The sequence below is a fragment of the Nannospalax galili genome, unplaced genomic scaffold (assembly GCF_000622305.1).
Source record: "Nannospalax galili isolate Female #2095 unplaced genomic scaffold, S.galili_v1.0 scaffold33, whole genome shotgun sequence".
In the NCBI taxonomy this organism is placed as follows: Eukaryota; Metazoa; Chordata; class Mammalia; order Rodentia; family Spalacidae; genus Nannospalax; species Nannospalax galili.
Genome location: NW_008335436.1, coordinates 1,814,876 through 1,842,380, shown reverse-complemented (window position 1 = coordinate 1,842,380; position 27,505 = coordinate 1,814,876). Strand labels below are relative to the sequence as shown.

Sequence of the window (27,505 nt, the reverse complement as noted above, 5' to 3'; positions counted from 1 at the left end):
TCGGAAAATGGGACGGACATTCCAGATTTTTGTTCATGAGCGTGCAAGTTCACATTGAGAGAGGACCCTTGACTGAGGTTCCCCAGCTCTGCGGGATGAGTGCGTTTGCATCCGTTTTCTCATCTTTTAGAAAATGCCCGACTCTGAAGCGGGGTGAGCCGGCTTGCTGGGGACATCACCGAACAGGTGATGAGGCCTTCTGGGTCCTCCAGGCCTCGCCCCGCCGCGGCTGACTCGGAGGGGCGGGACCCGGGAATCCGTATTTACAGGCTGCCGGGTGCCCGGACGTCCAGTCAGTTAGGGAGCCGAGCGTCTCCCCAGCCGGCCGTCCAGTGACCCACTCCTCCGCCTCCCCCCGGCCCCGTAGCGTCCAACCCCCAAGGGAGGACGGACGGAACAGACAGAGCCAGCGCTGGCCTTCCCTAGCCGGGCGCCCCGCGGCGTGTTACATAACGGGCCACGAACCGCGCTCTCGCGAGACTTCCTGCGCGCTTCCCCTTCCCCACTCCACGTCAGAAAGAACCGGGCGGAGCGGCCAACATGGCGGAACGCAGGCGACACAAGAAGCGGGTCCAGGTAACGCGGTGCAGCCGTGGGTTGGGGACTCGGGTGCTCCCGGGAGCAGGAGGAGCGAGGAGAGCGTCCCGACGGGGCGGGGCAGGCGACGGGGCTGGCGGCGGCAGAAGCCCCGGCGTCGTGAGGGGCCTGAGGCGGGGTTGGAACTGGCGGCGGCTAAGTAGCCGCGGGGTCTGTGGAGCGGCGGGGGAAGGAAGGAAGGAGGGGGAAGAAGGCGCTCGGAACCCGCCGGCGGGGCCGCGCAGACGCGGGGCTCCCGGGCCTCGCGGCGGTCCGCGGGTCGCCCTGGTTCTCCTGGAGTTCACCCGCCCGAGCCGGGTAACCGGAGCTGGGTGCCCGAGCGCCGCTGCCGGCCCTTTGTGCGGCCCGAGCCCGCCGGGGCCTGTGGCTCCTCCCCTTGATGCTCCGCGGCGGCCGCCCTCCTTCCCCGCAGTGTTGTGTCACCCCAACAGTGGGCTGGAAACTTGCTGGCCTCGTTCCTGGCGGCACGATGTAAACAAACACAGCTGGTCGGTGCAGCCCGGAGCCTAACGGCCTCCGGTCCTGCCCAGTATCCTCCCTCATTCCGTGAGCGTGCCACTCGTGCATCCCTTCCCCGCAGCTTTCCCCACTGTAGATTCACGTTCTCTGCACAGTTAAGTTTGTTGAACGTCGGTGTGAATCTCAGAAACCCAAAGGCATCCGAAGTTAATGTGTAAATTGTGACTCTGTCAGTCACAAGTTGGTGCCCTCATCCTTGACTTTACGTCCCTCACCTAGGATGGCGTTTCTTCCGTCTTCTTTAAAGGTTAAATCGATGTATTGGCTCACGGGTGTTTTGAACGATATGCGTTAAAGTTGAAACTCTCGTCCTGTGGGAAAGATGCCAGTGGTCAGTACATTTTCCACATGGCAAGCATAGCAGAGTAATTGTGAACCGGGTACAGAAGGGAACTAGAGGTAGATTCCAACTGCACAAAGCTCTTAAAACCAGAGTGTAAAGACAAGTTTCTCTTTATGTTGTTTCTAGCCTGTGATTTGACCTGGGTAGATGTCAGTGTTGTATTAAAATTTGTATTGAGATTGATAAAATTGGTATTTCCTATACCCCCATGTTTACCCTTGGCAGTACAGTTTTGTGTATTTTTACTGTTTAATGTACACTTTTACAGTTTAGTATTGTATAAGTGGCATACTGTACTTTTTAAATAGCTGCTCATATTTCAGTTGTGACTTACATCAAACAAAAAGATACTATTGTGTTCAAGGGCTATGAGTTAGCCTATACCTGTTAGCACCCCAGCTCCACCAATCAGCAGTAACTTGAGTTATTTTTTACCTCAACTTCTGTATTTGTAAGGGTTGTTTACCTTTAAAAAAGAAAAAAGGAAGGAAGAAAAAAAGCCCTCTGAGGGATATAGAATTGCTATGAAAACAACAGGTCAGTTAATGACTAAGTTATTGAAAATGCTTGACACATAACCTCTTCCTTGTCCTCCACCAGAATAAAGGAATCAGGTAAATTTATGTGGATTTAGTAAGTTAAAGAATGATTAACAATTATCTTTTCAGTAAATAAACCATAGACTGTAAGTTATATGAACTGTACCTATTTCTTTTAAAGATTTATTTTATAATTATGTATATGTGTGTCTGTGTGTGGGTGTATAGCTGGGAGTACAGGTCCTGGCAGAGACCAGAAAAGGGTGTCAAATCCCCTGGAGTTGAAACCTACAGGCAGTTGTGAGCTGCCTGATGTGGGTGCTGGAATCTGAACTCAGGTCCTCTGGAAGAGCAGTTTTCATTCTTGTTCATGGAGCCTTCTCTCCAGCCTCCTCCAAATAAAATAAAACTATTCAAGGTCTCTCTATAGCCCCAGCTGTCCTGGAATTTGCTGTGTAGATCAGGCTGGCCTTGAACTCACAGAGATCCGCCTGCCTCTGCCTCCCAAGTGCTCGTATCAAAGGCACCACGCCCAGCTAGTTGAGTTTTTTTAAAAAAACAGTCAATTCATTTACTTTTTCCAGAGCACATAATTTTAGAATGTGGTGTTTAATCAGAGTTGGAAGCAAGGCAGTCATTATCACATTTCTTCCTTGGACTCAAATTACTGGTCAGTGAGCTACATTTGTTTGTAATCCTTTGCCATAAATTCAGTCTGGACTGACAAGATAGCTCAGAGGGAAGAGGTGCTTCCTAATGACTTGAGTTTGATTACATAATCAGTGGTGGCAGGAGAGAATGGACTATTACAGTTGACTTCTGATCTAGACGCTCCTTTTAGTGACAGATTGAGGTCTAGTGAGATTATATATCTTGAACTAGAATTATTTAAGTTAGTAAAACTAGGTTTAGACCAGTCATCTTGAACATTTTTTACACCTTAACATTGACTAAAAAAAACAAGTTGTTCTGAAATACTTTAATTCCAAATTCTATTTTTATATATTTTTTTAAATTTTATTGGTTCTTTTATTTAACGTGTATGAGTGTATGTAAGTGCACCATGTGCTTGCAGTGCCCACGGAGGCCAGAAGAGGGCATCGGGTCCCCTTGGAACTTCAGTTATGGGCTCCATGTGGATGCTGGGAACTGAACCTGGATCCTCTGCAAGCACTCAGTACTCTTAATCCCTGGGCCATCTCTCCAGTCCGTGTGTGTGGGGGGGGTTGTATAGTTATTTGTGTGGGGATATGTGCACATTAGTTGCAGGTGCCTGCAGAGGGCATCAGGTCCTCTGGAACTGGAGTTGCAGGCAGTTGTGGGCTGCCTGGTGTGAGTGCTGGGAACTGAACTTGGGTTCCCTGCAAGAGCAGTATGTACTCTTAACCACTGAGCCATCTGTCTAGCCCCCCCCAAATTCTTTATATAAATTTTATAATATTTAGTGTGCCTTATTCTTGCTATAAAAGGATGATTCTCTATAATAATCTGCTTATATGTACAATATCTGGTTTAGTTTTGGGACATTCAAATGACTCCTGTATCTTAGAACTTGTATAACCTCCATCATCAGTTATTTTTGTTGCACCCATCTGTCTCCCTGGCAGTAAAACCCTGAGATATCATAGGCTTATGTGCCTAATTTCAGGAAAGAAAAGAAAGTAAGTTTGGGACTATTAAACCTTAGACTGGAGGATTGATTTCACCAGAACCTTCTAAAGGAAAGAGAACACAGGAATCTAATCCTAAATCTGAAACACACACTTGCACACATCTGCAGGGAGACACACACACATACACATGTTTAATGGAGGACTTTGCAGTTACCTAGGAAGCCTGTTGCGCAGAAAATATAGAAGTGAATTACAGGTACTAAGGAGAGACTGCTAGTCATTCTGCAGACTGTGTTACTCTAAGTAAATGCTGTAGCTTTCAGATTTTTTCCTATTAACCTATTGTTTGCATTTACACAAATATTTTATGCTACTTTTTAAGTATCCCTAAAAATTAAGAATTTATGTCAGGTATGGTAGTGCAGACCATTAATCCCAGCACTTGGGAGGCAGGTTGACCTCTGTGAGATTCAGGACAGCCTGGTCTACATTGAAAATTCCAGGCCAACTGGAATACAATGAGACCCTGTCTCAAATAAATTAAATAAATAAATAAATAAATAAATAAAATCACAGTTTAAAGACATCAAAGACCTCTACAATGAAAATTATAGTTTTAAATTATTAGAAGTTCTGTAAGATTAAGCCCATGGCTTTCTCTGAATCTTTTTTTTTTTTTTCAAAAAGACTTAACTATTGGCTAAAATAGTAGAAATGATGACTTTATTTCATTACACTATTTGAGAACTGACATATTCTAAAGTATATTTGGCAGGGTGTGGTGGCTCATGCCTTTAATCCCAGCACTTGGGAGGCAGAGGCAGACAGATCTCTGCATTCAAGGCCAGCCTGGTCTACATAGTGAGTTCCAGACCAACTGGGGCTACAAGGAGACTTTGTCTCACAAAGACACCCCTCCCCCAAATAAAACACTTTTAAGATTGATTTTATTTTTAATTGTGTATATATGTGTGTTGGTGTATGGATATGTGCATGTGTAAATGCTGGGAACCGAATGTGGGTCCTCTGGAAGAACAATATATGCTCTTAATTGCTGAGCCATCTCTCTAGCCACTCCTAAAAACCTTTTTATGAAAGTAGTCTAACTAAACATTCCTTTTAAGTAATGTTGGACTATGATTAACAGCAACCAGTGGATTAGTATTTGGATGCAAAGAAAAAATTGGTCCAGCCTAGATTTGTTGGCTCTTGGTGCCTTATTCCAAAACAGTTGTGCTCATTTCTAAAGTTAAATTTTTTTTTCATTTGTTTGAGAGTTGGTGAGCTGGTTTTTATTTATTAATTGGTACTAATATTCTCACACGGCCTTCTTGTTAGAAGTCTAACACAGAAGTTAGGAAAGTATTCTATTCACATTAAAAGGGAACAGAGAGAGGCTGGAGACATAGTTCAGTGGTTAAGAACACTGACGGTTCTTGCAGAGGACCTGGGTTCAATTCCCAGCACCCACATCTTGGCTACGAACCATCCTTAACTCCAGTTCCAGGGGAATCCGAAGCCCTCTTATGACCTCCACGGCATTGCACGACACAGGTGCACTCACATACATGCAGGCAATACACTCATACACATAAAATAAAAATAATAAAAAAAAATTTTTTTAAGGGAACAAAGGGGGACAATGTTATGCTATAGTCTAATTTATAAACAGAAAGGTAGGACTGCTTTAAGCTTTGTTTGGGCCACAGCAAGGCAACAGTCATGCAGGCCTGTGTCACCAACTCTGTAGCCATTTCTGATGCTACTTTCCTACAGCAGTCTTTCTGGTTCTAACACCCCAGGAGATAGCACAAATTGTATCGTTTTCACTTTCAGTGATTCTTTAGGAAAGTACCAACAGACAAGTAATTCTGTGTCTTGTTGGAAAAGATTACTCAAATGTCACATTTTCTGAGTCTTTCTGTCTGTTGTTATTTAATAGTATCTTTACCAAGGAGGATATGGAATTGGAGAAAAGTTGATTAACTTGAGGTTAATTGTTAAAATGAGAGTTTAAAATTTTTGCAAATATATAATAGTAGTATTGGACTTCTTTTTTGGGGGGGGGGTCATTTTTTTGAAGCAGGGTCTCCCTGTAGCTCCATCTGCCTTGGAACTCACTATGTAGACCAGGCTGGCCTTGAACTCATAGAGATCCGCCTGCCTCTGCCTCCCAAGTGCTGGGACTACAGGCGTGTGCCACCACACCTGGCTTGACTTCTTATTACATAATACGGAATCAACTTTTCAGTTATTGTATATCTTGATAGCCAGATTTTACATATGATGCCTTCATCAGCAGCCAGGAAATTAGTACATTTGTCTGTGATCAGTAAATGGTTTAATTGAGCATTACTGTATTGACATACCATGCCAAAATAGATATGATCATTCTTCAGAATTGCTCTCCTCACAAACTTCCTTTGTGTTCTTGAGAATTAAATAGACTTTCAGTAGATTAAAATGGAAATCTGACATCTACCTCATTTCATCTTCTAATTTCATTTACACATTACTATTGAATTCTATCTACTCTGCATTTGAAGTGTTTCAAGTCTGTGCATTTCCTTCCTGCTTAGACCAGTATCATGTCACATTTACTTAACTCTTAGAATAGTCTTCAAACTAGCTTCCCTGCCTTACATGTTTTTTTTTTTTTTTTGCCCAATATGTCTTGCCCACAACCACAAAAATAATATTTAAATCACTTTTCTGATTCTGTTCTATTAAACTGGAGATCGTTCTGCTACTTAGTGGGGAAAGTTAAAGTTTCTTGGCTTGCCTTGAAGACTCTCTACATGCTTTAAACTGAGCCCTAGTAGAGCCAAGTTGTTGCTCATTCTCAGCCACCATGTTTATGCTGTTCATTCAGTTTACTCAGAACTTGTTCAGTGTCCTTCAAAGCCAGGCTCTAAGAGACCTTTTCAGTGTACAGTGATCATTTCATGTCTACTTTGTAGACTTATAAAATGTTTTTATGTACCACTCCTTTGGGAAGGTAGTAGTTGCTGCTTCCGGCAGTTCTGTAACAAAGTGCGAGAATCATCCCTTATAAATGTTTGGTACCAGTTGTGGCATCCAAAGAGTATAGGATAAACCTCAACTTTAAGTCAAGCCCATCCTGGGAACATGCTAATAGTTAATTGGATAAACCTTTAAATTAGCAACAAATGTTTTAAATGAGGAAAAAAATTGAGCATATATACTTATTATAAAATAGGTGTCTATGAACTTTTTATATTGTCATTTTCAGCTTTGTTCCTTCTCAGCTTTATACATACAGAATATTACCAGTAGAGGAAGCTCCTAGAAGTGTAATATATTACATAAATGTAATTAAATGCTATTATTTAACATGTTTAGATGAATATATTAATACAGCATGGTTTCAAAGTTTTAGTGGGGCATTTTCACCTTTTATTACTTTAGGAAGTGTGTTTTGTAGCCACACCTTGTAGTTGTTAGTGCACTTGGAGCATAAAATTTTGAATTTGCAGTTTTGTTTTGTTTTGACAGGGTCTCCCTAGTCCCAGCCCCCTGGAAGTACCAGGCTGGTCTCTATCTCACAGAGATCCTCCTGTCCCTGCCTCCCCAGAGCTAGATTAAAGGCGTGTGCCACGTGTGAATTTGCATTTTTAGATTCCATTTTTCTTTGGTATATATTTTTACTTAAAATACAGTTTTCACAAATTTTTTTTTTAATAATCCAGATTGAGTGGTTTGAACTTTTAATTTTTTTTGCCACAGATAACCACAGCTGGTTGTAATAGTCTGTCATAGAAAATTTGGGAATAGATATAGAAGAAAGGAAAACAGGAAAGGATAAAGTGGGCTTCCTAGAACTATTCTTTGTTTCTGTACTACCGTTAACCCATTAATACCCCTTCTGCATTTCTGTCTGTTGCCACTCTGTCTAAAGAAAGAGAAGGCCAAGTGGGAAAAGTCCCAGACAGTATTTGATATCTTCCCTCAGAGGGGAAAAGGAAGGGAATAAATACCAGTCCTCAGCATCTCAGTTCTTATGGCCGCCTGAGGCAGCTACCTTTGATTAATTTGAGAAGCTTTAGTTTGTTGTCCTTTGATTAGGGTGCATATCTTTGCTGGTTGTTAATACTATTTATTTATGGTACCTGTTTCTACTTACTTTGACATTAGGTAGTTACTATTGGCAACACCTTATCAAAAATTACTGCTTTGTGAGTACTAAAAGAAGATACACAGAATGAAGGTAAACTTGCACAAAATAGTCTCCATACTGGTGGTATCCAGAGTGTCCATTTTGTCTTTTATATGTTTTATCAGGTCTGCTTCAGAGACGACCTGAAAACAAGGCCTATATGTTACCTGAAAAACTTATGGAGAAGATCTGTAAATTATCCTTTCAGTGCGTGGATTTCTCAAGTAAATGACCACACTAAATTAATATTCTTATACCACAGGAAGTTGGTGAGCCATCCAAAGAGGAGAAGGCAGTAGCCAAGTATCTTCGATTCAACTGTCCAACAAAATCCACCAACATGATGGGACATCGGGTTGACTATTTCATTGGTAGGATTATATCTGTAAAGTCATTTTTGTTCATATCCTATGAAGTTATGTTAATTTAGGCTGTGTAGAAGTTGTAAAAGTGCTTTCATGTGTGATTATTGAGGCTGGGTGATAGCAGTTGAGTTGCCTTTTCTTTTAATATTGAAAGTTTAAAAGATAGAGTACTTTCTAATAATATGTGTTGGGAATTTTTTAAATAGGATTTATTTTCAGCGTTGTAAATACTACCTTTCTTTCAGATAGTTTGACTACTTGGAAATAACTAGGTGCTTTGTTTCACTGCATTATCCATAGTCTCATTAGAAGCTGATATTGATAATGCAGCCCAGTAGTTTATAAATGGTACTTGTGTTTTCCTGTCTTATCAGTCAAAATTGAGTTGCCATTATACAGAATTGACTTCTTTTTAGGGTTATTAATGATTATGATAGTTGTTTGAAGTTTAGTAAAATAAATGTGCTAATCTCTAAATCTAATATATTTAGCTGCTTCTAGTGACAGTAGTAGATTGTTCAGAGTGATTCCTCAGTGGGTTACAAAACTCGATGGGAATTTTCATTACTGTTAAGAGAAGAAGAAGGTGTTAGGTTATATTTGATTGTGATTGTTTGATGATTGATAGTTATATACAAATATTTTCAGGGGTTTTTCATTGTTGAAAATATTTCCCCATTAGTTTATCTTTCTTTGATTAGTATTTCCAAATACCATTCATTTTCCAGTATTGCTTTGGAAGATGCTTATTAATATATTTCACAAGTTGAGGTCTTAAGGACCATTAATGGTGGTCATTAGACTTCATTTTCTATTGAACTCTTGGCTTTCTGTTGTCAGAATGTTGAGGTTTATGACATACTATTTAACTACACATAAATGTTCACATATACTAAATTTAAAATAACAAATTTCTTCTTTAGCTTCAAAAGCAGTGGATTGCCTTTTGGATTCAAAATGGGCCAAGGCTAAGAAGGGAGAGGAAGCTTTATTTACAACCAGGGAGTCCGTGGTTGACTACTGCAGCAGGTAGTGTTTCTTGGTGAAGGATAACATTTAATACTGTAAAGTTCTCTCTAGTTCTGAAGCTCTTTAACTGTTTTTATTGTTAAATGTAATATTAAACAGTTTTCACATGTAACCTAGATTTTTGTCAGTATCTCTGGAATTTTTACTGTATATAATTCATATTTATTTATTTGTTAGTTTGTTTTAGAGTATTTTTGAGATAGGGTCTCACTATGTAGCCCTGGCTGGCCTGGAACTCACTATATAGACTGAGCTGGCCTTGATCTCACAGAGATCCACCTGCCTCTGCATTCTGAGTGCTGGGATTGAAGCTGTGTACCACCATGCCCTACTGTTTTTATTCTTTTACTTTTGTGTATTTGCCAGGACTACCAAATGAAGAATCAAGAGTAAGAATCATAAACCATGCCTACAGTGAGAAAACTCTTCTGTATAGAAAATGACCAGGGAGTCTTCCCCTTCTTTTATAGGAATGACTTTTAGCTCTTCTCTCCTGTTTTCAGTGGCTTTGTCCTGGACCATAAGACAGGCTCCCTTTCCTGCTTTTAGTGGTTGCTAGAGTAGTATTCCTTGTGAAATCAAAGCAGCTGTACCATCTGCCTAGTCAGTTCTTGAAGATTTCTAGATGAAATACAGAGAGTTTGATAACGTATACCTGTTTTTCATAACAGGCACTTTTCTTTGCAAAGAAACTTTTGGTAGTAACTTACATACCTAAAAGACCAAATCATTCTCCTACTTTCCAGTTTTTCCTTAAGTACCTAATACTTGAAGTACTTAATACTTAAAAGTCATGTTTATTAATCTGTATTAACTATATTTTGGTTTTTAGTACCAAATTTAAAATCTAAGTATTTGAAATTTTAGATTTTGTTTGTTTGGGAGGTACATATAGCATTTGATGATAACCATGTTTAAGTATCAGCCATCTACCAGGCATGGTAGCACATTCCTATAATCCAGCACTTGAGAAGCAGGAGGATAAAGAGTTCAAGGTTATTCTTGGCTATATAGTGAGTTGGAGGCCAACATGGGCTACTTGACCATATCTCAAAAAGGAAAAAAAAAGTTTTAGCCATTTGAGAATCTTCTTAAAAACCATTTCACAACCTGTGTTTTTAAGCAGTAAAGTTAAATAATTGTCAGGTGTTTTTTTTTTAACTTTAGTTGCTAAGCCACTAGAGATGACTAATGAACATTTCAGAAATACAACATTTCATTATTGGGATGGGAATGAGTTGACAATGATGCAGTTGATATTTACTGTCCTTTAAATAATTTGTCTAATGAGAATTAATTCAAAAATACAAACTTCCCTGTTTTAAGATAGTTTTTGTAGCCGGGCGTGGTGGCGCACACCTTTAGTCCCAGCACTCCTGGGGCAGAGGCATGTTGATCTCTGTGAATTCCAGGCCAGCCTAGTCTATACAGTGAGTTTCAGGCCAGCTGGGACTATAGGGAGACCCTGTCTCCAAAAGACCCCCCCCCCCAAAAAAAAGTACAGAATTGGGGACTTAGAGACGTTAAGAACTCTTTGTCCAAAGTCATCCAGTTAGTGAGGTCTAAAGTTGTATATGCAGTAGTCAGGTTCCATGGTCCACACTCTTCACCATCGCACCATCACTGTCTCCTCCAGCACAATCATGATGCACTTAATGGACTAAGACCTATCACCCGTTCAAACTATTATTTAGGATATTAAATCTGTGAGACCAGATCTCTTAAGGAGATAGTCCTTGTCTTGTAGCCTTTAGGGAGTTTGATATCTTATTATATAAAAAGTTTAAATGACCTGGGTACAGAGACTGTCTTAAAGACACACACACTTTGTATTGTGTGTTATTCATGTTAGGTTGTTTGTGCCTTTTCTGCACTAAAATAAAGGACTCTAAGATAATCTCAGCCACTTCTGATGTAACCATAAAAACCTCATCGTGAGCCGGGCGTGGTGGCGCACACCTGTAGTCCCAGCACTTGGGAGGCAGAGGCAGGCGGATCTCTGAGTTCAAGGCTGTCATGGTCTACATAGTGAGTTCCAGGACAGCTGGGGCTACAGGGAGACCCTGCTTCAAAAAAAAAGACTTCATCATGACACATGTTTGCACACGCCTCTCCTGGTCTTCCTGTGATGCTGACCTACCCCATTCCCTGAATGGTCCTCCTTTCTCTGTCCTACTACCTCAGTATTATAAGCACATCCCTCAGGTTGCTGTACTATGTTGTATTCCTCAGGTCCTCCAGCCCATGTTAACCTTTGTAGCTGCAGTTCTCATTTAACAAGTTAGTGTCATCCAGTTTGGCATTTCTTAACTATTTAAGAATTCTTGCATATGGTTTTTAAAAATCACCTGCAAGCTGGGCATGGTGGCACACCCCTTTAATCCCTGCACTTGGGAAGCAGAGGCAGATCTCTGTGAGTTCAAGGCCATCCTGGCCAGCTAGGGCTACAGGGAGACCCTGTCTCAAAAAGACCAAGAAAAAAAAATCGCTTGCAAGCTAAATCAGAAAGCAATTTTAGGACTTCTTGTACTTTATTATAAATCTACAAACAGCACAATGTTTGCACTTATTTAAAACTAACCATTGCTACAAAATGAAAATTCCTAACACATCTGACAGTCAATAAATGTTTATTAGATCTGAAAAAATAATTAAGATATCAGGAAAAATAGACAAACAATTTAAAACTTTTTTATAAGCTGTTTTAAAACTGTTTATTAGCTATTCAGTCTTATTTATCAAATACTTACATTACTAGGCCCAGGAAAACTATGGTTACTGTAACTTGGTCCCTACCTCAGAATACATATTCTAGTCTGTTAGAAAATTATAGCTAACAGCAATAATTGGGAAAACTTTTGAGAATGAGTTCACAGAGGAAATATTTTAATCAAATTTTGAAACATGAATAAGTGATTACCCAACAAAAAAGAAAAGAAAGGGCATTTATTCTCCGGAAGAGGCACAGAACGTACTGAAATAGGGCAGTGTGAGTAGGTCTATGAAAGTGCCAGAACGCTTTGTGCTGGTGTTTTATCCCATATCCCATATTCAAAGCCAATAAGTCAATTTCACTTTTCTAAGCATAGGATTAACTGAAGGAGACATTCTCTAAAGACTCAACAAGGAAAAAGTCAGTGATTCTACTAACTACAAGCCAGAATGATGATGCAATAATTTGTGAAAATCTGTTTCCATAACTAGCAATTGAAGATTTTGTTGTAGCAATGATAGCTAACATTTATTGAGTACGTGTATGCTTATGTGCGTCTCATTTAATCGTAAAAATCTTTTATGATAGATACTTCATTTTAGAAATAAATGAAAATTAAGTAACTTGCCCAATATCTATCTAGTTAAGTGGCAAAGATGGTATTTGAATGTACGTAAATGTTAAATTGCTTAAAACACCTAATTTGTTTGGGAGTTAATCACATTGTTTTCTTGGATGTGGGGCAGCTGTGCAGGAAGGACAACTAAAGCAAACAGCTTGGTTCTGTATCTTTCTGTGTGTACTCATCCGGGGAAAGATTATTTTTTTGTACTAAAGTCCAAACTGAAGATACAGAATAGTGATGTAGAAGAAAGTCTAAATTACTAGTAATAGTGCTTCAGAGTTAAAAAATTGGTTTTAATATATGGACATGTGTAATCTGAACTAGTATAAAATATTGGTTTAAGGTGACTTTTTTACATGCCCCTCTGACCTCAAGTTTGGTCAAAGGGTTATCAAGGTCACCAAGAGTAATTTAGAGATTGCCAAGGACTTGTTTAGAAATGTTTTCAAGTCTGACCGAGAACTCTGACATTTATAAATAGATAAGAAGATAGGAATATTTAAAATCATGTCTTTAAAAAAAAAAGTATTGGGTTTTTTTTTTCAATTAATAAATCGTGTATTTTTGTTTTTACATTGAGTGGTAATAAGTGTTCCTTATAGAAAATAGGGAAACCATGTTAGTTGTACAAACAAAATTAGGATATATATTTTTCAGTAAATTTTTTTCAAGACATTCAGAAATAAAGTAAAAATATAACACTCCCCTTCATATTCAAATGGCCCACTGCTATTAAGTTCTCCCTTGTATTTAAGTAGTAATCATTAAAGTCTCGTTTCAAATTTTTGTTTATATATATTGCAGAGCAGATATTAATAGTAATGTTTGGATGGGGAACAGTTGGAACAGTTGCACAGTTATGTGCTAAATATCTACTTCTGAACAAGTAGAATAGGTCAAATAAAGAAATCTTGACCTTAACTATGTGGGATGCTCATGAGCTGGAATTAATTGGGCAGTACATGGAAGCCCAGTCAGACAAGTGAAAAATGTAGATGCCCCAGAGACCACAACATAGTGATCAGAAAGAACAGGTCATCTAGGCAGAAAGGAAAAAAATAATAAACAAGTGGTAAAATAGACTGGATTGGGCAGCAAGGAGGTCTAAGTAGAAGGGTGACTAGTCACCAGTAAGGACAGATGGTAGTAGTGAGACCTGGCTTTCAGGTTGCGTTAGGTCATTGTATAATACAGTACCAAGCCAAGGATGAAGAATAAAATCAGGAACTCTTCAAACTGGAGCATGAGATTTGAGAAAGTGGCTTAGAAGTAACAAGGGCAAGAACTGCATCGTTTCTTGGGTAGGATTAGAAGGTTAGAAGGAAACAGTCAACAAGATTGACTCAATTTGAGATCAGCTAAGCTTCTGAACTCATAAATAAAATGAGGTTTTAAGTAGTTACAGTCTAGGGAAGAAGCAAACATCTAATAAATCACATCCTAAGTTAGAAGATAAGTCTTATCCATAAGGTCACAGGAATGAGGATGAAGTCGGCTTATGTTTTTTTAAGCAGGTTAGGTTGTAGTTGAGGGAAAACTTGAAGTAAGAAAATAAGCCAAAAGACATGCCTTTTTGGAGAAAGAACATTCCATGTCATGCGAACAGCTTTTGTGAAGGCCCTAAGGTGAGATTTTTTTTTTTTTTTAATGTGTATGAGTGTATTGCCTGCATGTATGTGAGTGCACCCGTATCATGCAATGCCATGGAGGTCAGAAGGGTGGCTTCGGATTCCCCTGGAACTGGAGTTAAGTATGGTTCATAGCTGCCATGTGGGTGCTGGGAATCGAACCTGGGTCCTCTGCAAGAGCATTCAGTGCTCTTAACTGCTGAGCCATCTCTCCAGCCCTGAGAATTTTTTTTTTTTATACTAAAAAGGAAGAATAATTGTCTTTAGAAACTACTGACTCTGGAAATACATAGTGTTTTGTCTAAGATGATGAACATGTTTTAGATTGATCTTGTGAGAATGGTTACTTAGCAGACTGCAGAAATGTCATCTGAGTGTACAGCATTCTCCATGGCTTACTTGAAGATATTTCATTACAGCAATAGGCTGAGTAGTGAAGTACATGCAGAAAAATAATCTCTAGAAACACAGCCAATAAGACATGATGTGATCTGTCAGTCATGAGCACATGTTATCTGTTGACAGTTCTCAAACTGTTTCCTCTGTGTTACCTCTATTCTTACAGTTGATATTTGACTTTAAGTGAAGCTGAGTCTTAATTCTTTCAGTGTACCTAGAGAGAAGTTTTATATGGAAAAATCTTACACCAATAACCTCTTATACCCAAATTAGTTAAAAGTGAAAATTATACCAAATATCTCTGAGACAACGTTTACATAGTCTAATTATCTATTGGGCTTTTTGCTTTAGTGGAGTTTGACTAATTTTTCTGTAGGCTTACTAATTGTAATTTCTCTTATGAGTTTTCAGTTTACATCTTCCTTTGCTCATTTTATTCAGGTCTTGATATGTTTGCCTTTGGAAAAAAAAAGCCTGTATCTTTGTAATTGAAGGGAATTGTAATATTAGGCCTGTTCTCCCCCAAGGCTTTTAAAAAAACAGTTCTTTCACCGGGCACTGAAAGTCATGAAAATGAAGTATGAGAAAGACATAAAGAAAGAAAAAGATAAAGGAAAATCTGAAAGTGGGAAAGAAGAAGACAAAAAGAGCAAGAAAGAAAATATAAAGGAAGAAAAGTCAAAAAAGGAAAAAGAGAAAAAAAAAGATGGTGAGAAGGAAGATTCCAAAAAGGTAAGTTCAACTAAATGAATGAAATTTTTAAAAGTTGTTTTTAACTTTTATTTTTCGGTCATTTTGAGACAGGGTCTCCCTGTAGCCCCATCTGGCCTGGAACTCACTATATAGACCAGGCTGGCTTTGAACTCAAAGAGATCTGCCTATCTCTGCCTCCCGAGTGCTGGGATTAAAGGGGTGTGCCAGCACACCCAGTGAAATAAAAAATTTTTAATGTTTATTTTGTGTGGATGAGTATTTTGGCCCACATGTATGTAAGTATGTGCCTGGTGCTGGAAGAGGCCAGAAAAGGGTTTTGGGTCCCCTGGAACTGGAATTAAGGATGGTTGTTGGCTGCCATGTGGGTGCTGGAAACCAAACCCGGATCTTCTACAAGACCAACAAGTACCCTTAACCACTGGGCCATCTCTCAGCCCCCAAATAAAATATTTTTTTAGTCATTGTGTACACATGACTTTTATTGGTCTAAGATCATAAAGTTTTCATTAACAGCCACTTGAATCAGAATTACTTGTGAATACTGTGGTTGAGCATTTTAGTTAGTGTTGAAAATTGTGGAACATGTTGCCTTCACAAATGGCACATTGCTTTTGCTGTCATGTGCTAGTTCTTCTCACCCTGTGTTTTCATAGGAGGAAACTCCAGGAACTCCCAAAAAGAAGGAAACTAAAAAAAAGTTCAAACTTGAGCCACATGATGATCAAATTTTTCTGGATGGAAATGAGGTGAGATTAGATTAGTATTAAATTTGATTATGATTAGAAATGCAGTTTTTTCATAGAACATCTTAGAAATATATTTCTTGCCCTCACTAAAAGAATTTAGGAAAGTCTAATCATAAATGTAAGTACATAAAAATTACTATTTCAAACCAATTTTTCAAAATCTCATTTTATAAAAAGAAGCAGATTTGTCTGTCTGTGAGTGACAGGAGACCTGACATCGCAGTGGCAGAGTGCAAATAGCTGCTTATTTCTTTTCATTAGTATAATCCAGGGCTAATCAGCGCAGGCAGAAGCTCCCTGGTGGGCCCAGACTCCTCCTTACTTTTCTCCTATGCTGCACTTCTTACTTGCCTCCTGGCGCAAATGACTGCCAGCCCCGTATCTCCATAGAAGAGAGGAGGAGATGAGAGTGTGTCTTCAGCAGACTGTCTTACTGCAGCTAGGAAGCTGGAGATTTGCTCAAAACTTGGATTCACTAGTCAGGTGGTCATACTTACCCGAAACAAAGTTTTAGAAAAATGTACTTTTTATACTGAGGCCTTAATTTGCCCAGCTAAAATGCAGAGTTTCTCTTATCAAAGAAAAGGAGCAGAATGGTTTAGGGGGACACCTACTGATCTTCGCCTCGCCTACAGTGTATCATCAGACATAACCTCTTTAGGGACATGAAATTTTCAGTTACTAATGATTTGTTCAAGGAAATAGTTTTTATTATATGTTTCATAATATGATTTGCATGATGATGGCCTTGATGAAGATTGCATAATGTAATCAGTTAACAAATACAAAAATAGTAGCTGTATCCTGGCTGTTGGACTGTTGTAGATTTCAAGGCATTTTCTTTCTTGATCTACCTGTACAAATGATGACGTATGTATAAAACAGTGATTCCTAGGGCTTTATGTTTGAAATTCGGGAAATATTTTTTTTAAATGTGTGCTCTAGGCTCTTTCCAGACATACCCTTGAAAAGTCCATGGAGTGGAAGTCTTCAGGTAGAAGGTATCTATATAAAATAGCTTCAGATAATTCTGATAATTTTAAAACTTCGCTAATAATACTATACTAGAAGAGCAAAGGTGTTTCCTAAAAGGAGAGCACATACACCTTCCGTTGAGCATCAGTCTGTACCAGACATTCTTAGAGGTGCTTAGATTGACATAGTAAATACAGTGACGCTCCCTTCCAGGGAAGCTTTTATAGTCTACGTTAAAAACATGCGCACTTAAAAACATGGGCACTTAAACATTGTAGTAGGCATTAATGGTGTGAGAACACCAATTAGGTATGTTTACTTTAATCAGGGAGGGTAAGGAGGGTCTGGAGACCCAGAAACTTGACTTGAGCCTTCAGAACTGGCTGGCAGATTGCCCCAAGTACCAGAAAGGTTTTGTAGGTCTATTTGGGAAGGAAGCAGGCTAAACAGAAGCTTGAGTGCTGCCATCCTGAAGAGGTGAGATTTTCCCCCCTATAGGAAGCACCATGTACTGCAGACTTTTAAAGTTGTGGAATGTCTTTTTTTAATGCATGGGTTTGTTTGTTTTTCTTTAAATGGTGACTTGCAAAACTAATATTTGTGAGTCTAAGGAGAAATATGGACAGTAACATAGAAGTTGAAGAACCCTAAATGTTAACCATTATAAGTAAATCAAAAACAATAAAGGGTACTACTCAAAATAGAAGTAGGAAGTGGAAGAATACTGTTATTTACAGAAACTGAGAAATAATACTAAGAATCTCATGGATTATAATTGAGAATAGTTCTAATCCGCAATGATAATGTTCTATTTATAAACTTAATAGCTGGCTAAAAGTAAACTAACTTTGGAGCAGTGGTTTCTTACTTAGGACTACAAATACTCCACGGAGGGGTGAGCAGTGAAATTATTGCAGAGTCATAGGCTCTTTCCTAGTGTTCAACTATGCATGATCTTTAATAATCAGTCGTTCTTTATGTACTCTCAGTAGTGGAGGAGAGGTAGAGTTGAGTGCCTCTGGTCTGCGATAAGACCTGGCTAGAGTCTTTCCAGCTATGTCCTTAGCCCAGCCACTTCAGCATTATATTAGGGACAAAAAGGTTAAAGTAGTTGGTCTTTAGGTTGACTAAACAATGATTTAAACGTATACACAAGCAAATGCATGTAAATACATGCAAATTTATTTATGTACATTACAGAATTTAGTTTTCTTAAAATCATCTTCTAACTGAATGAATGGTAAAAGAACCACTAACACTGAAGGAAAGGTCTTGGCAGTTTGTTTACCTTACTTAGAAAGTGGTCCTCAATGTGTTAGGTCATTGAGGAATGCCTTAGAACTAAAATATAGAAGTAAACTTTACTTACTAATGTGACCTTAGAACTTTTAAGCACTGAGGTTTCTTGATTCTTCTAGGTTTATGTGTGGATCTATGACCCAGTTCACATTAAAACATTTGTCATGGGATTAATTCTTGGTAAGTAGGAGGATATAAGTAGTTCTAACAGTGTAATCTAAAATTGAGAGGACAAAAATGCAGTATCACAAAGAATATCTTTAAACTTAGCCCAAAACAAATACTGCTTTCAAAAACGTACTTTAAATAAAGTTAGAAGAGAAAGGATAAGCCAAAGTTTATAAAAGTATTTGCAACAATTAAAGATTTTTAAGGAGTTAACAACTGGTACAAAATAATAAAGGTAGGTAGCTCTTAGATGCAAAAACACAGTGATCAGCATGAATAATACTTAATCGTGCTCATAATAAGCACGAAGTAGAGTAGCAGAGATTAGGATTGCAAAGCTAACAAAGTCATAGAGAAAACACTCCAACAATGATGGTATACCCATTTTTTACTTTTATGGCAGGCAGTTTTGCATTAGCTTTCAAATTTTAGATGCATGTACACATTCTTCTGGGAATTAGAAGTAGCACAAAGTGTATACCCTTAAATGTGTTACCTATTTTAACCCACATACCCCATACTACATTTAAAGAAAATCTAAGTCTGGGAGTGGTGATGCACACTTTATCCCAGCACTCAGGAAGCAGAGACTGATGGATCTTTGTGAGTTGAAGGCCAGCCTGTTGTACATGGCAAGTTCCAGGCCAGCCAGGGATACATAGTGAGACCCTGTCTGCAAAAAAAAGGGAAGCGTATTAAAATTTTAAATGCCTGTGTCTTTTGGCCTAATTTCCATTTAAACCAAATTCATTATGAGTTTTCATTGTTAATGTTTTTCCTTTGTTTGTTGCAGTGCCTGGTTTCAAACCCAGGGTCTTACACTTGCTAGCCCAGCACTTCACCATTGAGCTGCATCCCTAGCCTAGAACTCATTCTGTTATGTAATCATAGTCCTACAAATGTACAAGTAGAATTGCATTATTATTGTCTGTTACAGTTTAAAACTGAAAACCAGCTCAAGTTCTTCAGTAGAAGGGTGAGATAAGTTACGGTATAGAATACCATGCACTTTTAAGGAGTTAGGATGCATGGGAGGAGGAACAATGTCTAGAACAGACTAAATGAAAAAAATCACAAAAGCATGAGAATTACATAAGTTCATTTATTTAGAAAAACATCTTTGTAGTTAATTTTACTTTTATATAAGCAGTTTCTGGGAATATGGGATAATCTTAATAGTGCTTAACCTCTGGAGCAAAAATTGGTGAAGACTTACTATACCTTTGGATGTGGATTTTTTTTTTTTTATAGGGGTATTAAAATTGCATGTTCATTTCTCTCACATTCTGGGCAGGGATGAGTGGGAAAGACTAATTTGACAAATAGAAAAACAGTGGACACTAGTTATATATTTGATTAGTTACTGGGATATCATAAGATCCCATTTAGAATAACTCTTTTATGCTAGGCATGGTGGCACACGCCTTTAGTCCCAGGCCAGCCTGGTCTACATAGTGAGTTCAGGTCAGCTGGGACTACAAAGAGACCCTGTCTCAAAAAGACAAAAAAAAAAAAAATTCAATTTATGATATGAATTGAAACTCAGTTCAACCCAAGTAGCTAATGCTGTTGATTACTTACAGTGTGATAAGTGCTTTGTTGTAAATACTTTACACTTGTCTCAATTCATCTTTCTAACTTTTAAGAAATAGAAGTAGGTACCTATTAAATATAAGGTAACTTAGCTTTGAAAGGGTTACCTACATGATAGAATTTGAATTTGTTCTTATGCTAAAGACCTAATAATCAAGCTTCTCATTCCTTAAAATTTTTTCATGGGGCCCCACTCGACTTCAGTTTCTCTAGACAGCTTTTCTAACTGCCCAAAAAGAAAAAAAAAAAAAAAAAAAAACCTCAAATATCTATTAGGATTACCTAGTGAGATTTTTAAGTCTGTGGGTATGAAAGGTCCAGCTCAGAATCAGAATCCCCCAGGGTAGGGGCTTTGGAATTTGGGGCCAGGGGAGTTCTTTTCTTTCTTCAAGCTCCCCTACTCAACAGACAGATCCTAATAATCAAAGAATAATACAGATACAGCTTGAAAATGGCAGTAGTTGATGGTTTAAGGAATAGTTTTTAATTTCTAAATAGTATTTTTTTTCATAATTAAATGTAATGTAGACAAGAAAAATACTCTTCCGATTTAGGAACAGGATAAAACACTAGGTTGAATTATGTGAAATTTCTACTAATTGATCATTCTTACACAAATGACAAAGTGAGTGCTCATCAGAATTTTTCCCCCTAAAAATGTATTCACTGTTTTTGCAACCAGGCCATTTAAATTCTTACTGTAAAAGCTACCTGTATAACCTGTCATTTCTTGTTGCAGTGATTGCAGTAATAGCAGCCACCCTCTTCCCCCTCTGGCCAGCAGAAATGAGAGTAGGGGTTTATTACCTCAGTGTGGGCGCAGGCTGCTTTGTAGCCAGCATTCTTCTCCTTGCTATTGGTGAGTCCTGGTAGTAATGCTGATCTTGGTGGAAGGTAGGAGTTGGGCAGTTAGACTGTAATCTGGTGTGTAATATGAAGCTGATAGAAAAATTAATGTAGATAAGAAGTATGTGATCCTCCTTTCTAGGTCATATCTCGGATTCAGACCAGATTACATTGACTCTGATCTGAGATAGTATCTTTTCAGATTTTTATTTTGTATTATTATTATTATACTTGATTAATAATCATAATTGTGTGCATTATGGGGTGCAGTTTGATGTTTAATCTGTGCAGAGAAGAAGATTAAATATGTACATGTGTCTGTTACTTGGCTCAGCCATCAATTTTTATGATGAGACATTTGAAATTTACCCTCATCTTTATTTTGAAAATTTACAATACATTGTTATATTTTAATCTGCATGTAAGTGTGCTTTAAAAATTAGCCATAGCCAGGTGTGGTGGCACATGCCTTTAATCCCAGTACTCGGAAGGTAGAGGCAGGTGGATCTCTGTGAGTTCAAGGCCAGCCTGGTCTACATAGTGAGTTCCAGGCCAGCTGAGGCTACAGGGAGACCCTGTCTCAAAAAGACCAAAAAAAAAAAAAAAAAAGCCATAATAAGTTTTTGCAGTAGTGAATCATTTATTAGATGCATATTTTTTATTTGACATAAGGTAAATATAACTTGGATTTAATAGTACAATTCAGTTCATGTATTTGATAAGTGGTTCTAAACGATTTATTTTTCACTTGGAAAAGCACTAATTTTCACTCGGGTCCCAACATAAATTCTAGATACATTAAAGAACTAAATGACTTGAAAACAAAATAGGAAAACATATTAAATGTTTTTTAACATTCTGAACTATTGGAATCTTTCATACCTAAAAAGCAATATAAGAATAAAAAGGGTTAGTAAATTTAGATCATAGAAGAATTTTAACAGTCCTTTTCACATCAAACAAAATTAAGAACAAAAAACAACAGACAAAAGATTTAATTTTTATTGACTCATAGAGGACCTCAATGTTAAATAGAGCAGAAGACATGAATGCCCTTTCATCCTTTAGAAGAGGGTTTAAAAAGAAACACAAGTGATTAACACTATATGAAAGTGCTTGTCATGGGGCTGGAGAGATAGCTCAGCAGTTAAGAACAGTGACTGCTCTTACAGAGGACCTGGTTCAATCCCCAGCACCCACATGGCAGCTAACAACTGTCCATAACTCCAGTTCCAGGGAATCTGACACCCTCTTCTGACCTCTGTGGGCATTGCACAATATGGGTGCACTTACATACATGCAGGCAGTACACTCACACACACAAAATAAAAGTGAATCAAAAAAAGAAAATACTCATCACTAGTAAACAGTAAATTAAGATAATGAGACATTTTTCCTATTAATTAGGAATATTTTCTTTTGAAATGTTAATATTCAAACTCCAGGGAGAATTTGACTAAAAGGAAATGCACCACGTAAGAATGGTGGTGACAGACTTTCATGTTCTTATTTCTACTTGTCTGTGTTTTTCTGTAAACAATGTGTTAATCGGGGACAGACAGAAGTATTATTTAAAATTGGGGACTGAAGAGATGGCTTAGTGGTTAAGAGCACTTGCTCTTGTAGAGACCCTGATTTCAGTTTCCAGCACCCACATGCAGCCCACATAGTCTCGTTGTTTTATTTTAATTAAACCAGTATTGGTATTAGATTTAAATTTTATTTCTTAAATTTTTAAAATAATTCTTCAAGGTTCCTATGTATTTAAATATTTATTACAGATAAAGTAAAAACAAACCCAACATTAGAAACCTGCAACTCCAAATATTCCCTTTTTTTGAGACAGAGTCTCAGGTAACTTACTGAGGCTGGCCAAGAATGATCTTGAACTTCTGATCCTCTTGCCTCCATATTCCAGTTGTTGGGATTACAGGCATACACCCCAATACCCAGTTTTATGTGGTGCTGGGGATCCAATCCAGGGTATTATTCATGTTGGGCAAGCACCCACCAACTAAACTACATCCCAGCTCCCAAAATATTCTTTCAGATAGTTTTGCTCTGTAACCCACCTACAAATCCTGTGATGTAGAATTGTTCAGACTTATTTTTGGTGTTTTTGAATATATATGGTTACTTAAAGTAAGACTTGGGGCATTTTTCTAAAATGTGTCACTTTTACTATAAGAACAGTAGGAGAGTACATGTCACAGTTTTCCTGTGATTCTTCCCTTTTTTTTGCTCCTGATAATCAAATGTCATATAGAGAAAAACTGTAGAATTTAGAAATCTGATGTGCCCAGTTTACGTGTGGTACGAATTTCTGTATTCGTTTTTCTTGGATTTGCTAAAAGATTCATTTGTCTTTTCAACTCTATTAAAAAAAAATGTAGAAAAGAATGTGCTGCCTCCTCAGAAGTTGTTCATTAGCTCTTTTATCAGTGGAGTTTATTTGCAAATCATAATTTTAAATGTATTTGCCTATCCAAGCATAGTAGTACATGTCTTTAATCCCAGCATTCCAGAGACAGGCAGGTGGATCTCTGTGAGTTCCAGGCCAGCCTGGTTTATATAATGAGTTCCAGGCTAGCCAGGGCTACGTAATAAGACCCTGTTTCAAAATACCAACCCCTCCCTCCAAACACCAAAATATATTTACCTGTTTTGTTTGTGTCACAAATGATTCTAATCTGCAGTATTCTTTTAGTATGTTCTTGTGAAAATGAATACACTATTTTATAAGTTAGTTTACTTACAAGTATTGTTTTATAAAGTAAGACAGATATAAAACTGTTTCCTTTGATTTAGCCAAAGCACAATAATGAAAGAAGCATGGATGAACTTTTTAAAGCTTTCTTTTCAATCAATGATAATATAGTTATAAAGAAAACAGAATAAACAAAAAATTTGTCATAATTGGTTAGCCTAGAACATTCATATAATCATTATGACTTAAAAAATCACTAACCGTCACATAATTGGTAAATTAATAGAAGACTGTCTGAAATACTGAGTTTTGTTGTATTCTAAGAGTAACCTCAGCTGGTCATGGTTATGAGCACCTGTGATTTCAGCTACTTGAAAGGCTGACATAGGAGGATGGCAAACCTCATCCATTTTGAGACCAGCATGTATTATATAGCAAGCCAAAGGCCTGCCTGAACAACTTGGCCTGTTTTGAAATAAAATTTAAAAGTTGAATATAATAGCTCAATGGTAGCACATTGCCTAGCCTTGAGGAAGTGCTGGGCTCAATCTCCAGCACCACCAAAAAGAGGCGGATAGCTTCATAAACCATGTGTTTAAGCAGTATTGCTTTTGTTAGCATTGTGTTGATTTCTGGAGTTTCTCTGGATTTTATTTCTTTGAAGTTTTTGAGGCAGGACCCCTATGTACCCCATGCTGGTCTTGAATTCATGATCCTCTCACCTCAGCCTCTAAAGTGCTAGGATTACAGGAATGTTCTACCATGCCTGGCTTATATTGTTTCTTAATACTATGGCAGTAGGTACTTAAATAAAAACAAAAATGACCTAATTACCTAATTAATAGAACAAAAATATAGAAACTTGCTAATGTGTGGATTCTTTTTCCAAGACTAAGCTATGTTTTAGACAGAGTTAGATCCACAGTATGCATAAGGATCCACAGAATTGTTTTCATTTAGTTTAAAATCAGAAATAATATATATATTTTGATGTAATAGTATATCTGTACAACATTATATTTGTATTTATACCGTAATGTATGTTAAATATGGTTTTAGTCTTTTTTAATTTTATGTATATGAATCTATTGCCTGCATGTATGGAAGTGTACCCAAGTGCCCACGGAGGTCAGAAGAGGGTGTCAGATCCCCTGGAACTGAAGTTACTGATGGTTGTTAGCCACCATGTGGGTGCTGATAATTGAACCTGGGTCCTCTGCAAGAGCAGCCGGTGCTCTTAAGAACTGAGTCGTCTCTCCAGCCCCAATTTTAGTCTTTAATAGAGGAAGACAAAAGTATATAGGGCCTAGGACATCATGGTGCAGCCTGCATTTTGTATTTTCACCAGCTTTGTCCTTAAAATACCCTTCGTCCCTTACATTTTCTTCCTTCCTTACACCATGATCTCATGAATGCTTACACTTCCAGCTGACTGCTATGTTTATTGAAGTATAACATCACAAAATGCATAAATCCTAAGTAAATCTATGAAACAGCAGCCAGATGAAAAAAACGAAGTGATTTTAGAGCATTTGTGCTTCTGAGTTCAGAACAGAAGATTCTGCTCTTAGAATACTGTCATAACTGCTAGGCTAGTCAGATTTAAATATTTGTGTTTAAGGTGTATAAAATATGCAGCTAAAGCTAAATGCTTTCCCAGTTCTTATTAACAGATTTCCCCTGTAGTTGATCCAGTGCTTAAATTACTCAGCAGAGAAACTTTTCTCCACAGCTCGTTGCATTCTGTTCCTCATCATTTGGCTGATAACTGGAGGAAGGCACCACTTTTGGTTCTTGCCAAACCTGACTGCCGATGTGGGCTTCATTGACTCCTTCAGGCCTCTGTACACACATGAATACAAAGGACCGAAAACAGACTTAAAGAAAGACGAGAAATCTGAAACCAAAAAGCAGCAGAAGTCCGACAGTGAGGAAAAGTCAGATAGTGAGAAAAAGGAAGATGAGGAGGGAAAAGCAGGACCAGGAAATCCTGGAGCAGAAGCCTCGGGTGGAGAACGGCATTCAGACACAGACAGTGACAGGAGGGAAGATGACCGGTCCCAGCACAGTAGTGGAAATGGGAATGACTTTGAAATGATCACAAGAGAGGAACTGGAACAGCAGACTGATGGGGATTGTGATGAGGAGGAAGATGACAGAGACGGAGAAAGGCCTAAATCTGCACATGAAAAATTGTAATCTGACTAATTTGGGAACTGAATTAAGTGCAAGAGGTTGGATTTTCTATGTTGACTGATCATTATGTACACATGGCATTTGTAGAGTTCTTTAAATCTGTTTTCTGAAATGTATTTGACATCTAGTTACAGTCAGCCCTTTGTTTTATAGAATATTGGTACTGTTACTGGTACAGTCTAAAGCCATGAATAAGTTTTATCCATTTGATAATTTTACAGTTAAGTAGGTCTCGTTTTGATAGTCATCAAAGATTCATTGTCCAAAAAGACATTTAGATTAAGGGCATTTTTGATAGTTATATGGCTTTTTACTGTTAGACTAATCAAAACAACTAAAGAAACCACAGCATTTCAGATTATGCATAGTTACATAGCCATGTCAGTTTCTTTAGGATGAAATTGTTCTTGATAGCTATGTTTTTGTTTTTCTTTATAAAATTATACTAGGAAATTCCTTTTAAAATTTTTGAGGTAGCAGGGATCAAGAGCATTTTGTGGAAACAAACCAACTTATAACAGTGCAGCAACACTTTTAATTTAGCTACAAATTCTCTTTTTCCAACTTAGGAAATCCACACTGAATTGTACAGTCAATTCAGAGAAAGGTGGTCCTCTCCATCAGAACGTGAAGAGCATTGATTGGAAGGTGAGGGCTCTTCCTTTTTCCCCATCTCCTTATCATAACAAAGTGTATTCTGTACATAATTTACAAATAAAACATTTTATTTTAATTGTTACTTATTATTTAGACATTTCTCAACAGTTAAATTTGTAAAATGAAGACCATGTAAGGGTATTTTTTTAGAGATGGAGGTTTCAGTAGCCCACAGACATTGTGGGCTTTCTGCAGCAGCTTCGGTTTTGTGCCAACATTCCATGTATTTGAATACGAGTAAAACTGATCCTTTAAGTAAGAGCAGACCTAAAGTAGCTGTTTGTATGCCTTACTGTTCATTTTGATTTATCTTAAATCTTTACATTAGAATGGGGACTGTGTTATCAGACCAGGAGGCACTGCTGTGAAAGACAATTTGCTGTTCTAAAATACCAATTTAAAATAAAGGATATAAAAGAAAACATAGAAAACCATCGGACTCTAATTGCTTCAAACTAGTTTTACCATTTGATTTTATATTTTATACACCTTAGTTAAAAATCTTAGAAAAATCTTGTTTATTTATAAGCATTCCTTGGAGTTAGGCTCTTACAAACTGATAGTGAATATTATGTGATTTTCCTCTCCAGTCACAATAAGCATTTTTGCTTTGTAGTTGAATAGGTGGTAGAAGATGGCAGTCTTTTTTTCTTTAGGCTGTTTCCCATCTGAGTAGTTGACTAAAGATGACCTCTAATTGTGATAAAATGCATTTTCTGTATATTGACACATCTTATTAAACGTGGCTTGATTGCTTCTTTATGGTTCCCTGTAGTGGACAGAAATGTGGCTGTTTGATGTTATGCAGCACTCTCAAGACTGCAGTCATTTTAAGAGTTTTCTCTTAGCGAATGTTCATTGATTTCAGTGCCTGGGTATTTTCCCCTCACATTGCAGAGCTCTGCCACTTCATTTTTGCAGTAAGGAAAAGTGGAATTATAGCTCCTGAGCTTCTTGATCACCAGTAACATGAATACATATTTGGGGCTATGAAAATGGTACCAAAATGTTTTAGAAAAGTAAAACTGATTTTTTTTTTTTAATCTTTACTACTATG

General features: G+C 37.9%; 1 protein-coding gene across 1 annotated transcript; it reads left to right on the top strand.

Annotated features, from left to right (window-relative positions):
• Positions 1-421: 421 nt before the first annotated feature.
• Positions 422-27,214, top strand: Sec62 (SEC62 homolog, preprotein translocation factor). The gene is made up of 8 exons (XM_008830119.3): positions 422-576; positions 8,051-8,159; positions 9,077-9,182; positions 15,075-15,279; positions 15,915-16,007; positions 18,401-18,461; positions 20,782-20,901; positions 25,328-27,214. Exons 1-8 carry the CDS (start codon positions 541-543, stop codon positions 25,792-25,794), a joined length of 1,197 nt encoding a protein of 398 aa, XP_008828341.1. The 5' UTR covers positions 422-540; the 3' UTR covers positions 25,795-27,214.
• Positions 27,215-27,505: the final 291 nt, after the last annotated feature.

Coding starts and splice junctions, on each gene's coding strand:
- Sec62 (XM_008830119.3), top strand. CDS start 541: ATGGCGGAACGCAGGCGACACAAGAAGCGGGTCCAG. Junction 15,280..15,914: donor AGAAGGAAGATTCCAAAAAG/GTAAGTTCAACT, acceptor GTGTTTTCATAG/GAGGAAACTCCAGGAACTCC. Junction 20,902..25,327: donor CATTCTTCTCCTTGCTATTG/GTGAGTCCTGGT, acceptor TTTTCTCCACAG/CTCGTTGCATTCTGTTCCTC.